General features: G+C 40.1%; 1 protein-coding gene across 2 annotated transcripts in view; it reads left to right on the top strand.

The window, feature by feature from the left end:
- Positions 1-15,051, top strand: part of LOC117405309 (phosphate-regulating neutral endopeptidase PHEX-like) — a 34,806-nt gene that overhangs the window by 10,456 nt on the left and 9,299 nt on the right. For both annotated transcript variants that reach the window (XM_059030775.1, XM_059030774.1), the window contains exons 6-15: positions 243-311; positions 1,615-1,731; positions 2,733-2,816; positions 3,447-3,592; positions 5,405-5,498; positions 5,837-5,965; positions 6,147-6,248; positions 8,277-8,354; positions 8,538-8,641; positions 11,381-11,439. In XM_059030775.1, coding sequence (XP_058886758.1) covers positions 243-311; positions 1,615-1,731; positions 2,733-2,816; positions 3,447-3,592; positions 5,405-5,498; positions 5,837-5,965; positions 6,147-6,248; positions 8,277-8,354; positions 8,538-8,641; positions 11,381-11,439 — 982 coding nt within the window. The remainder of the gene's footprint in view (positions 1-242; positions 312-1,614; positions 1,732-2,732; positions 2,817-3,446; positions 3,593-5,404; positions 5,499-5,836; positions 5,966-6,146; positions 6,249-8,276; positions 8,355-8,537; positions 8,642-11,380; positions 11,440-15,051) is intronic.

Here is a 15,051-nt window from a genome sequence, read left to right on the forward strand (position 1 = left end):
CCCAGTAATGACATTGATTCAAAGTTCACAGATTAGTTTAATGTGACTTCCAAAGTCTTTTTATAGCAAGTGGAAAGAAAGAAAGAAAGAAAGAAAGAAAGAAAGAAAGAATGAATAAAAGAAAGAAAGAAAGAAAGAAAGCATTGTTATAGCCAGAAAAAGGCTGTTGCTTATAAAATGCTTCATTTTTTTTTTTTTACACAAGCCCATCAGCTTCCAATCTATGTGTTGTCTTTTAACAGCTGGACCAAGCGCCTTTAGCTCTGTCATCCAGGGAGGATTACCTTGATAACAGCACAGAGGCTGAAGCAGTAAGTCTTGTCTTGTTTTACTTGGTACATAAATCTGTTTGCTTTGGAAAACTGTGTGTCTTTTTAAAACAGGCCAGAACTTCTCTCTTTGTTATCTGCCTCCAAATACATATTGCTGTGCTTTCCAACTTTTGTTATTCCAGGCTAGTCAATGTGTTATTAACAGAGGTCATTTCTGGTAACTTGTGTTCAGGATCCTGTGTGTCCCTCAGCTTTATCTGAAGGTCTCTTTCTTTTCTTGGAAACAGTCTAGTAGACAGCTGGCTGTTGTAAATGTCAGGATGGCATGCATGTTTTATGCTCCGCTGTGGCTTGGTAAAGTTACAGCCAACTTTGCATATGCCAACTTAATAACCTTGGCTTTTATTAACATTAACATCACCGGTCCTCTTGTCATTCTGCTTTTTGTCAGTTTAATGTGTGCATGTAGCTGACTTGTAGTATAGAATCATGTTTAAATCTATTCCCAATCAATAGAGTTAAGATACAATGAAAATATGTATGCCCCTGGATTCCTAATGAATCCCAGTAATGCTGCTGTTTCTAGATCTTGTCCTTTTGCTTGTTTATACCTTGGACATCATTTAAACACTTTTCCCCCGAAGTGTCTGGCTTTGACAAATGAGAAGACCAACTTCAGAGCACAAACACAAGAGAATAAAACAAAGATTTTAAAACAACTGAAAAACACTAAGAGGAAAATAGATGACACACATCATATTATTCTTTTTATTAACAGATTATATTATTAAAATAGGGAGATGAAGAATCATATAACAGTGCTGTGTGCATTTAAGAGATGCAATGTCCCATTATACATGCGTGAGTCAATGACAGGAGATAGCCACCAGGTGGCATAGATCTCTAAGAATAAGAGTGTCCAATCCCGGTCCTGGAGGGCTATTCCACTCCAGGTTTAACAAGTGATATAATTAACTACTTCAGGGTCTGGATGGAGGTTTCATTAGTTCAATTAAACAATTTAAAACAGGGTTGGAACAAAGACCAGGAGTGGAAACGCCAACTTTGGCCACCCCTGTTTCAGAATAAGTTTTACATCTTAACGCAAAATTTCTGCTAAAATAGTTTTTTGTCTCTCTTCACCACATGCAATTCAACTAACTGCATGCCAGCCTGTCCACGAACATGCCAGTACTGTGTAAATGTGGCTTGCGTTGGCCCTCAATTCAAGCAGAGCTTCTATGCCAGCATGAAGTAATTGTCACCTGGGCTCTGTAGCTCATTGCACTTGAATCCCTCCTTGTATTTGTCCTGTCCTTTGAAAAGCAGGCTTTGTTTCCAGTACAGGGATGCCCTTTTGAAGCTGATGATTGACTCGGCGGTCCTGTTGGGAGCCAATTCCTCCGAGGCGGAGACACAGATGAAGGAAGTGCTGCAGCTGGAGACGAGGCTGGCTGAGGTGTGGACTGGCCTTTGAACACTGGAAGTCACTTCTGAGCACCATGTCTAACGTTTGAGTGCCGGTGGTACAGTCCACAGTATATACTGCATTGCACCAGAAAATACTCTTGTGTGGTGGAATATTAACAGAAAGATCAAGAAGGGGTCACAAAGTCCCTGTTTTTTTAGAATGAGCATTCTAAACTTTTCGGGGCATTTGCAGTGGGTACACTAGTTGTATTTAGGTACTGTTTCTCAACAGCTTTTAGCCCTTTTTTAAGAGACTGGCCTTGGTAAAGTCTGTGAACATATTTTGGTAAATCTGGTCAAATCCAGTAATTTTTTTGGCAATAATTCATCTATTAAAAATGCAATAATAGCCAATACAGAGGTAATTATCAGAGTTACCCAAAGTGATTTTTGACAGTAATGATCCTGAATATGAACTCTGGTAATTCACAATATTGAGGGTGTTTTTGTAAATCAGTGAAGATTTGGAATGTTTTTCAGCTTTATTCGTGTTATATAGAGAATAATATTTCAAATAATAATTTCATAGCAATTTTGCAGCCTGATAGTGACTTTGATTAAAGCGAGCACCTTAACCACTATGTAAAATAGCCGCGCTCAGCTGCATTCGTGGTTGTGGTGCTTTTACCTCATCTCATCTCACTGACAGGGACGAACATGAAATTATGTGTCACTTGAACACAAAGGAGCTTGATTCTTTCTCAATGGCTTGCCATCTAAAATACAAATTATATGCCAGAACTTGCCAGAGTTTAGATGAGCAGATAATTGAACAGAAATGCAATAAACACATGTCTCAGCATTCCCCTGTGTACAGTCACAATACCCCTCACCGCCTGGTTAATTTGTGCCTGCTTAATGCCTCTGCAGGCTTTTCATTTTCATTGGGCTCAGGCTGTTGCAAACACACACTTACAATTAAATGCATTTCATGTTCAGATATGAATGATCACTCTGTCTTCAGTTTAATGACTGCCAGTCTCTCCACAGATCTTGATTCCATTTGAAAACAGAACCACCGAGGCGATGTACAATAAGTACAGCTTATCTCGACTGCAGAGAACGGTGCCACAGGTAGGGGTTTTATTCATTAATATTGAAAACGATATTATTTTGTTAAAATAACATTAAAGATAAGAAAAAAAGGACTGTACAACTATGGCCAAAAGTTTTACATCACCTAGAATTTTAGGATTGAAACAAAACTTTAAAACAATATATATGAACATAATTTAGATATTTTATTTGACATTATGTAATCAAAGAAAATACAAAATGATATCGCAAAAGTCTACGGGAAGCCATAATAGTAGTACAGTATTTCATGTTAGATTTTGAAATGTCACATTTTAGAATTGCTGTCAGTATATGAAAAACTACATAGCGGTATGCAATTCAATATGTTCACATAACATTATTCACCAGGTTTCATTTGACTTTATGAAGCAAAATTTGTAAATTCTATAGGGTGGTGCAAAACTTTTGTCCATAGCTGTACTATTTGGAAAGAAATGTAACAAAGGAACATTTTGAAATACAACTTTTTTAAAAAATGTGTTTTGTATGCTGAAAATATATAGATTATTTTTTTCTCCTGGTGCACCGACTAATAATTGAACACTAATTCTGTATGCGTGTGTTATTTTTGAAAATACTAAAATAAATTTATCAATTCAATGGCAAACGATTTTGCTTTCTTTTTAGTTTGACTGGCTGGGGTACATCAAAGCAGTGACAGACACCAAACTGTATCCAGAACTGAAATCTCTAAATGCATCAGAGCACGTGATTGTACGAGCCCCCCAGTACTTCAAGGACCTCTTCAAGCTTCTAGAGACAACGGAGAAGAGGCAAGAACTTCACTGAAATACTGTGTTGCTCACTGGAACATTTACAGTAACACTTTACATTGTGGGTCTAATTACTGTGTACGGTGTGCACTTACACATCATTGCAATGTTATTATGCATAGTTACATGGTACTTCATGTGTAAATCATTTTGCACGATATATGTAAGTACACAGTTGTATCAGAAAAGGGTCAGGGTTAGGATTATATTGTACAAACAGATTTACACGTTAAGTACATTGTAATTCTGTGTAAGTACACATGTATTTACTCAGTAACTACTATGTAAATACACAGTAATTGGAGACACTTTATGTAAAGTGTTACCGAATGTCCTTCTCTTGTTTTGCGAGCTGACTAGTAAAATCCAAGGTGCTTGAAAGAAGGTCTCTATGTCTCTTGAGTAGTCATGTGACACTGTGACCTTTCACCTCTGCTGGTCTCACCTGCTCTCTGGTCTTGTACAGAAGCAGGCGGGGCCAGTAGACTTTACAGTTCCAATTTGAAGAAGGCTGATTAATACGGTGGCTCATTAAGGACATGTAAAAGAAAATATTCGTGATGTGACAGTTTAAAATGTCAAGTTCCTGAGATCATTTCATGCATCTTGTGATCTTGACAGAACACACTTCTGTGCAATTGATTTCCACCGTTCTTAATGAGTCAGCCTAGATTCAGGTGCAGTAAGAACAGCCCGTAGCATCTTGTGAGAGTTTCGTTGACAGTAGTACCTTGTGTTATACAGTGTGGCTGTTACTGCGTTAACGTTTTAACTGAAGTACAGCTATTTAATCAGTCATTTAGGTTACAGTACTGCACAGGTATGTTCCCTGTTTTGTTTTCACTTGAATACAAAGCACCAATCCAGATTATTAGTGATTCTGAATCCTTGTAGTTATCAGTGTGCTATGTAAAGGGCAGTGCTAATGTAATCACAAGTTAACAAATGTAAAACGCTGTACTGGGTTTTACAACACACTTATCTTGACGAGCTTTTTATTTCAGCCTGTAAAAATGTATAACCTTAACCTTATAGCTGTCAAAGCTACTTTCCTTAGCTATTGCTCATTTGGGCTAATCGGACAGTGGGACAATGCTTTTATAACAAACTGTTATTAGCACAATTAGTTCCAGAATGAAACAAAAACACCATTTAGAGAAGTCATTCATTTAATAACAAAATTGAAAGTATTTACTAGCCATTATGTTTACTTTCTTATAATAATTTGGCATTCATCAATTCATCAGTATGCATAAAGGGTTAAGAACATAAGAACATAAGAAAGTTTACAAACAAGAGGAGGCCATTCAGCCCATCTTGCTCGTTTGGTTGTTTTATCAGCCCATCTTGCTCGTTTGATTGGTTAATCAACAGCTTTAAACACTTACTAGCAGCATTAAGTAAAGATAAAGTGTAAATAATTAGTGATTTTGATTAAAGGACTAGGAGAATATCTAGTTCAATGGGGCAGCAGTGTAGAGTAGTGGTTAGGGCTCTGGACTCTTGACCGGAAGGTCGTGTGTTCAATCCCAGGTGGGGGACACTGCTGCTGTACCCTTGAGCAAGGTACTTTACCTAGATTGCTCTAGTAAAAAACCCAACTGTATAAGTGGGTAATTGTATGTAAAAATAATGTTATATCTTGTAACAATTAGTAAGTCGCCCTGGATAAGGGCGTCTGCTAAGAAATAAATAATAATAATAATAATATGCAGTACAGTGAATTAGATCAAGGTGTAACTTCAGAATTGTTAGATTCAGATCTGTTGCAGGCTTGGTTTGACTGTGTTTTGCATGCCCCCCTCGCTCCAGGACGATCGCTAACTACCTCGTCTGGTCGCTCGTTTACACCCGGATGAGCAGCCTCAGCCGCCGCTTCCTCTACAGGTTTCAGGATTTTTCACGGGTGAGTCACAGTGGTGTTTATGGAAGCGGTGAATCAGTGAAAACAATCCACTGTCTGCACCGCAAGCTGTGGCTTCAGATCCCACTTACAACAGTACTAATTCAACTGAGATTCATTCAGAGCATTATTTACAATACTAACAAGAAACAAAAACACAAAACCCCACTATTTACATGAAGGTTATACATTACAAATCTTAAGGTGTTCTAACACTCCTGTGTGTGTGCGTGTGTGCGTGTATTGAAATCCCGTATTAGCACCAGCTTGGTTCATGTGTTCAGAAGGGTATTTGTAATTGTAAAGGGCGTTGCTGATGTTCTGTCCTGCACTGTATTCAGGTGACTACTGGCACCACCTCCTTGACTCCCCGCTGGGATAAGTGTGTGAACTATGTTGAGAACACCCTGGCCTACGCCTCGGGGAGGATGTTTGTGGACCAGCACTTCCAGGAGGATAAGAAACACATGGTGGGTGTGGCCCATTTCAACAGTGCGCTGATCTGGGTCTAACTTAGAAGTGAATTTAGACAGAGGGTTTGATAAGAAGACATTAGCAATGTGTGAAATGCACAGCATGTGGGAGAAGTTTTATTATTATTATTATTATTATTATTCAGAGATTCTAACTAGCTGCTGCTCTGTTCTTCAGATGGAGGAGCTGATTGAAGGAATCCGATGGGCTTTTATAGACATGCTGGACAAGGAGAATGACTGGATGGATGAAGAAACGAAAAGCAAAGCAAAAGACAAGGTCAAATTATTATTATTATAAATAAATAAATGCATGCATGCATACATACATACATAGATGCATAAATTGTGTAAGTAACTACTATGTAAATACACAGTAATTAAAGACACTTCATTCATAGCATTACCCTATGTATTTTATACAAAATGATAAAGAGGTACACATGTTTTCATTCCATGCATACGGATTGCATGACCGGAAGGAGTTCCCAGTCTGTGTAGATTCAGCAGGAATTAATGAGGCTGTTTTCAGCTGCACGCGTATCCACAGGTCTCCGTCACAAGATCTTTTCCAATCTGTTCATCTGTGCTCGGGTGGATTTAGCTGCTGAGTGCAATGTACAGGGACGTCGGCTTCTTTAATAACCTGTACGCTGTGCAGGCAGTGTGAAGAGACGGGGTGAATACAAAAGAAATTGTGTTTTAACCTGCTGCCCCTGTCTGCCATTTACTGGTACTGAGTGGAGCCCGGGCAGCAGCGCGGTAGAGAAATGTACCAGAGCGAGACCAAAAACCAGCTGTCATTTACTGTTTTTTTAAACTAGAGAGAGAGAGAGAGAGAGAGAGAGAGAGAGAGAGAGAGAGAGAGAGAGAGAGAGAGAGAGAGAGAGATACAGGTAGAGAGAGTGAGAGTGAGAGAGCGAGAGAGAGTGATCAAGGTAGAGAGAGAGAGATACAGGTAGAGAGAGTGATAGAGAGAGAGAGAGAGATACAGGTAGAGAGAGTGAGAGTGAGAGAGGGCGAGAGAGCGAGAGAGAGTGATACAGGTAGAGAGAGAGAGAGATACAGGTAGAGAGAGTGAGAGAGGGAGACAGATGGAGAGAAAACCCAGACTGAGAGCATACTAAAACACTAACAGCAGCTCAGTGTAAAATCGCTTGAGGGGTCTGCCTCCTTTGAAGAAAGCCCCTGAGGAGACAGCAGCAACTAATTAGCTTGGTTCGATTTACGGGATGCTTCTTGGGTGAAATGTGTCAGGAACTCGTTAAAGACTTTCAACTATAAATGAACCAAATGGAATGGAACTGAAACTAGGTTACAGTTACAGCTCTCCCTATGGCCTGTGGTTGTTGTCCTAGAAACTTGTAGATGATTGTTTCATACCTCTACCAGCCTGGTTTCATTGCTCTGCTCTGCTTTTTCCACAGTAGCAGAGCAATATAATTAAACGCCCCCCCCCCCCCCCCCCCCGTGTAATTGAGTAATCTCAATAGCATTATCTAATTTCTTTCCATGGGCCCTGGGGAGGACAGCTACCCCCCACACACACACCTCCTAGCTGCTTATCAGATTCCTGATCACAAGAGCTACAAAAAGGACTCAAGCTCTATTTTGGATACTGTAGGAAGGAAACCCATCAGAAATGTTTCTGAAATCCTATCATTAAACCACCTCCACCTCCCGGCTGCTCAATACCATTGTTAGCAGCTCTGGAAGAGCCAGCTCGATTCAAGGGCTGAGTCAGCTTTAAAACAAAAAGAGGTTTTACTTCCTCCAATTAACCCTCTCCGTCTCTGATTACCTCTCTGACAATGCATGTGGTTTCCTTAGAAGGAAACTTAACATAAGGCACTTACCGGTGAAAGCCAGAGCTGTTCTCTTTAAAGATTAAGCGACCCCACCTCTCCTCTGTAACTTAGCAGCTGTCTTTATAACTGGCACGCTAATCAAAATGCAAAACATACAGTTTTTTCTCTATTTTTTTGGTATTCCATACTTCTAACAATCATATTCAACTTTGGATGCATCAGATCAGGTTATTCACGAGGTGGTTATAAAATGCATCAACATAAAAGACAAATCTTTGTCGGAATCAAAGCTATAGCCCCTCTATGATGGTGTGTTGTTTTTGACATGATTCTAGTGTGCCGAGTTCACATCCAGACTGCATCTGTACATGAGGTTGCCTCCTCTCAACCTGATGATCGTTACAGTCTGTGTAGGAACAGGTTTTGAACAAATGTACCTCTTGGGTTATTTAGTTATTTATAATAATATTACTGAGCTAATCGTTACTGTTTTTTAATAGGCTCATGCAGTCCTTGGAAAAGTAGGATATCCTGATTTTATCATGAACGACACCTACGTGAATGAAGACATTAAACAGGTATGTGATTCCAGGCTTCTTGTTCCTTGCCCAGTAATTGTGTGAGATTTGCCTCTTACTGAGCCTGCAAGTATTTTTAAAACCCCAACCCAAATCGGAACCGTCTGGGAGAGGAGAGTTCTCTATGCTCTGTTGGAACTACAGGTGGGACGGTGTGTCTGATTGGTGCTTTTCTTTTTGCAGCTGAGTTTCTCTGAGAATGATTACTTTGGGAATGTTCTGCAAACCCTTCGATTCAAAGCGCAGTCTGATTTTGGCTGGCTTCGCACAAAAGTCCCCAGGACACAGTAAGTATACAATGCAACACCCTTTTATTGACTCCTCTCTACAGGAGAGCCTTATAATTGCAAGCTATGAAGCCACTTTATTTACACATTGATCTATGCTATTGAGTTGAACTGCTTGCCCTATTAATATATTGTATTGTGGGAGAATACAAGAATAGATTTATTTTTTAAAGTCAAGCAGCGCAGGCTTGTTTATTTTGAACCTTGCAGGGATCTTATTTAATTAGTCGCTCCTCAATTGGTTTTAAAAAGTTTAAATATGTGCTAATAAGATAACAGGGTCGTGTAGATGACCTTAGAATGAAGTACTGGCTTGAAAACAGCGTTATTAGTGAGAACTCCTCACAGGGACTAGTCTATCCAATATCAGGTCAATGATGTTAATTGTAATAAACAAGGACTGTTTAATTTATCAATAGATCCTAATGGTAAAGCTACAGGCAAAGAGGGCATGACTGCTAACCAATGTGGCTCTGTCCCTAAGCTACAGTATGACAAATGATTGCTGCTAGAAGACAGGAAAAGTACCTTCACAATATTTGTAATGCCAGGCTGTTGGGGAAGGGGGAGGAGGTTGAGTAGGATTGCTTTCCACAGGACTCACAGCACATCCAGTTGCTGCACAAATATATATAAGAACATAAGAAGAACATAAGAAAGTTTACAAACGAGAGGAGGCCATTCAGCCCATCTTGCTCGTTTGGTTGTTAGTAGCTTATTGATCCCAGAATCTCATCAAGCAGCTTCTTGAAGGATCCCTGGGTGTCAGCTTCAACAACAATATTACAAGATCATGGAGGAAAGACAGCTGAAGAATTTGATTATTAGGAATAGAAGGAATAGAAACCTGATTAGTAAGCATTACTATGTACAGGCACCCTGTACTTTATTTTTTATAATGTTTAGTTAAATAATAATTAAACAGTACAGTTCATTTTAATGTAACGTCATTTCCCTTCTGTCACAAACCATCTGATCCGAGCCATCTGATACTAATCCGATACATAGACATTTCAGATGGCTGTATCATATCAATGTTAGGGTCCACTACTGGTTTATATTATAAAGTTTTACTGCATAGACTGCCATTGTCTGTGTGAAACTGGTAGACGATATTGACTTTCCCAATGTTGAGCTGAGGATTCCCTATGTATCCAGGGGGATTCCTCCAGACCACATTATTCAGATGGCGTGTGCAGCCTCCCAGTGGGGCTGATCAGGTGCAATGCTCTTCACTGAAGACACAATTAATACTGTGTTAGGCTCTGAGTTTTGACTGTTTCATCTGGGTGGCACCTGAGCCCAGAATAATATCCTGGTAACACACAAATTGTATACAAGGTAAATCCCCAGGCTTAGCAAAGGAATGGATCCATACTGCTGTGCTACAGCTTTACATAGCCAATGAGAAATGTAGAAGGGGGGAGTGAGAGAAGACTTACTAGAACTAGTGCATTGCGCTTTATTTATCTCTGTTCGTTTGACAAAGCAGTAGCATTTCCACACTCCCCCAAGTCATTAAGATGTGGCGTCCACGCAGTAGCATTTCCACACTCCTCCAAGTCATTAATTTGCTGCTTTACACTATTGGTAGCACTTTAACAAACAAGCTCTGTGCCGCTGAAGAAACCCCAAGTTGCTATTTACCTCCCTGCCTAATTATGAAATATTCATCTTGCTGCAATAAATGATGTAAATGTATGCTGCAGTGTTGTAGTAGAGCACGAGTCTAACCCTCAGACAGCAGACAGGTGATGTGTAAGGGCTTGTGTTTGGAGGGCAATGCGCAGTAGGCTCATCGTAAGATGTCTGAGATTTGTTGTGAAATCTCCAAGATCCTTTGGTCACATATAAATCTTGCAAAGACGGTGCACTTCTGTGAACTATGGCCCCCCCCCCTCGTCTGTGAGGGGGTTCATTCAGTTCTCAGCAAGAGCATTTCAAAGCATTTTCTTCACAGCCTGAGTGAGCACTCAGAGTTCAAGAGGAAAGGACGACACAGAGGTCATTGCACTCACACACACGCACGCACGCACACACACACACACCCTTATAAACACTTTTTTGCTTTGCACAATGTCCTTTCCCAAGCATGACTTTGCTTTCAAAGCCGGTACAAACTGTACTGTGTGCCTGATGGAAATAATTGGCAGCTTTCCATTGTGGGTTCATTCAAAGACAATGGCGTTCAAAGAGACGATTGGCAGCAGATTGCAGTGGATACAACACACAGCCTCCAGAAAACATGCATCACATTTTACTACTCCAGGTCCAAGGGTCTTGCATTGGCTGCCAGCTCTTTGATTTCAAAATGCAGCTCATGGTGTTAGTCCTTTTGCTTTCTCCTTGTGAGCCTAAGCTGTAGTTTGAGATCAGCAAACACTGTCTAGTTTAGTGTTAGTCCCCAATATTCAGATAGAGTTCAGGTGCCAGTCACTTCTATTTAGAATCAGGCTGTAGAGCTGCTTGTGGTTTGTGAAGTGCCCTGTGATGCTTCTATTGTGCAGGAATTACGCCCTATACATATTGTTGGTATGGTACAGTATTGAGACTGGGAGCTGGATCCACAGCAATATCCATAGAGGCCTATTATTAAAGCAATTGCATTTGACTACTTATAATAACAATACAGAAGGATCAAGCAATCGAAGACTACTGTATCAACAACATGATTGTATAGCAACATGTTTCTCCTGTGAACTGATTTCTAAAGTTCTGTCTCTCTTTCTCTTAACCCAGGTGGTTTACCAATCCCACCACTGTCAATGCTTTCTACAGCTCTTCGACCAATCAGATTAGTAAGTGCTTTTTAATACTGTCATTTTGCCATTTAAGAATGCTGTTCTTCAATGCTAATTGTGCTACAAGGTGTTATAGTTGATATGCTGTGTTTTCCCTTTTTCGTTAACTTGAAAAATGCTCATTGGGTAAAGCTTATAAGAAACTACTGTAAGTAAACTTAACTTACATTTCTCACCCAAAATATTTAATAGGGAAACCTATAAAGTCAGCATGTGACTACCTACTGGTATTAATCATATGTTTAAATTTCCCTTTAATAAAATAAAAGCAAACATACAGTAACAATACTTTCATGTGTTTTTTGTTTTACCATACCTACAGCACTGTAGCTATGATTGACCATACTTTCACTATGGTATTACCATGCTTCACTACACACTTTGCTATGCTTTTGTCATATCAAACCAAAAAGGATTCACAAGACAAGCCTTAACGGTTTTGTTGAAAATCTAAGATGATCATTGAGCAAAACTAGTGCTATGAGCGGGAGACATTGTCTCAAAGTCTTTGTTCTGTGAGCGGGAGACATTGTCTCAAAGTCTTTGTTCTGTGAGCAGGAGACATTGTCTCAAAGTCTTTGTTCTGGGAGCGGGAGACATTGTCTCAAAGTCTTTGTTCTGTGAGCGGGAGACATTGTCTCACAGTCTTTGTTCTGTGAGCGGGAGACATTGTCTCAAAGTCTTTGTTCTGTGAGCCGATGCTGAATAATTCAAAGGGGTTCTGATCCAGTGTGGCCGTGCCGATGCTGAATAATTCAAAGGGGTTCTGATCCAGTGTGGCCGTGCCGATGCTGAATAATTCAAAGGGGTTCTGATCCAGTGTGGCCGTGCCGATGCTGAATAATTCAAAGGGGTTCTGATCCAGTGTGGCCGTGCCGATGCTGAATAATTCAAAAGGGTTCTGATCCAGTGTGGCTGTGCCGATGCTGAATAATACAAAGGGGTTCTGATTACCAGCGATTATCTGTCTTCCCTGCAGGGGGTCTGCCATGCTCTTTGATCAGTCTGAGATCAGTGGATATTGTTTTCTCGTCGGTGGTGGATTGATTCTTTTCATGGTGCTCTCAGTGCCTTTTCCCCTCTGCACAAGAATGCATTGACAGAATGCCAAGAGGTATCAAGACACTGGCATCTCTTTCTGAGGTGCCCTCTGCCAATTGTGCAGAAAGTCATTACATCTCCAAAATGAATGTACTGTGGATAAGGCAATCCTATTAGAGTCCAAACATTTCAATATATTTATAAATAAACTAAACATAAGCAGTGAAGATACCTGTTATTATTATTATTATTATTATTATTATTATTATTATTATTATTATTATTATTATTATTATATGAATACATTGCGGATTAGGAAACCCCATATATGCCATTATATGCACTTATAAGTAAAGGATAAATAAGCAGTTCATGTATATCTCTTTCAATTTACAGCATTCCGACCCTTTGCCCATATGAGACGCCTTTTAATAAAAATATTGTCTATTCCTGGTTGTATATTCTCAGAAGCCCTGGGCTGCTTTATAAAGCTGCTGTAAGACTTGGTAACACTCTTTACATTGAGTGTCTCTAACTACACTGTAAGTACACTGTTGCTGCATGTGTAGTTACATCGTACATGCACAGCCTCTTGTGTTAATACAGTGTAATTACAAACGACGCTAGCAACTGGCAACCTTTTTCATTTTGTAACTGAGCATGATGTTGCATTGTGGCTGCGACCGTATAGCCGTAACAACCATGTTATTACATTGCAATTCGTGTTGTTCGAGATACCAGTGTAAAGTGTTTTTCTTTATTATTCTGTTATCCTGTGAGTTGCTGTCTGAGTTCACTTCTGTTGTTGATGCCATTTACTCGTGATTCCTGCTCAAGTTAACGAACCCCGTTGCTTCATTAAGTTGATGTGGCCCTTTCTTACAGCCTGCTGTCTGACATAGATATTTTATACAGGATGAGAAACCTCCTCAGAGATCCCATGCCAGGGGCCTGGATAAACACTCCATTAGCCTATTAGCTGTAATGGGCAGAAATGTAAAATTAACAGACCGTTGCTGACCAGTTTTACTCACAAAGAAACTCAAACAGCTCGATTTCTCTGGGGCTCAGGATCTGTGTCTTTTTTTTTGTTCTTCTTCTTAGTGTTGTGTATTCCTAGGAGGCTGGCGTTTACTCGCTGAGAATGAATGAGGAAGCTGTCTGCTCCCGGTTCATATCGAGCGCTTCACTTGTAGCTGCAGCCCTTCACATACCTGCACTGTACCGCAGTGGTGCACACTCGAGCCTCTCTTAGTACATTCAGAATCAGGACCCTGTTCCAGCCAGGTCCGTAATTAGTTAAGTGCAATCAAGACCTGAACTGGATCAAGGCTGTGGACTGCTCCATTCAATAATACATGACATGGATGGAACAAGGTCCAGGACTGCAATGGCTTGAAAGAAGCCTGCATGGCCACTGAGGGTTCTGCCACAAACCATGTGCATACTTTGAAACAGCAGTGCCACAATCTTACTCCTTTATTCAATGTCTGCTATGTAGAGCTACAAACATATGCAAATAATAAACGTCACCAAAAAGTCCAGGTAGCTGATGAATAAGCGAGTGTGGTGGATATCTGTAACTAGAGTAGATGCATGAAGTGTACTTGGTGTGTTCTGGAATTGTATCCGCTCAGAAGACTGTTATCTGCTAGACTTGATGTGCACCCTGTTGTGAGTGCCTCAGAGCATTTCTCATGAACTCAGGGCAGGCATTTCTGCAGATGGTGAATTAGTCATTTGCTGCCTTACATTTCAATCACACTACCTCATTTATATCTGTGTATCTAGGAGATGAAAATCATTTAAAATCCCATGCATTTGCCCATGAAAACAAAAATCACCCCTCAATTATAATGAAGGAACCTTACATACTCCTACAGACTAATCCCTTAATTGAAGCTTAATGTATTCCACTTCCCTTAAATAAGTAAGGATTCCGTCTACTTAATAACCACCAAAACCCACAGAAAAGCCCTTACTTTTCACTTAAAATTTGAATTAGGACAATTGTAAAAATGAAGATACTTGTTTTATATATCATATTATTTATAGAGATATACACACACACACACACACACACACACACACACACACGCACACACACACAGTGCATTGTAGTGTGTATACCCTTTTCTCTTTGTGCCTACTATCAGTGTGACTCATCCTGAATCACAGGCTTTAGAGATTGCTTACTGATAGGCAGTGATGGACAGCATGGGCAGCGAGTGGCTGGTGTTTCGTTAATGGAATGATAGCTGGGCAGACAGGTGGGTGAAAGCACATTCCCAGTGACAGCACTGACTGAGTTCACTGCCTGTTCGGAAAGAGAAAAGCAGCTTGCATCGTCCTTGAATTATTTTTCCTATTAGAAAAATCCAGTAGTACTCATTCGTGGTTTACATTTGATTCCTTGTTAAATACCAGCCTGATACTCTTGCTGAACTTACTATAATACCAAGGTGATATTTGCAATTCCGTAAAGCTGTAAAAAAATTGCATTTCCTATTTCAACTTGCGTTCTGTATTCGTATTCCTGTTAACCCCTCGTCCTCAGCTGCTGCCACC

Source organism: Acipenser ruthenus, chromosome 9 (genome assembly GCF_902713425.1).
Source record: "Acipenser ruthenus chromosome 9, fAciRut3.2 maternal haplotype, whole genome shotgun sequence".
In the NCBI taxonomy this organism is placed as follows: domain Eukaryota; kingdom Metazoa; phylum Chordata; class Actinopteri; order Acipenseriformes; family Acipenseridae; genus Acipenser; species Acipenser ruthenus.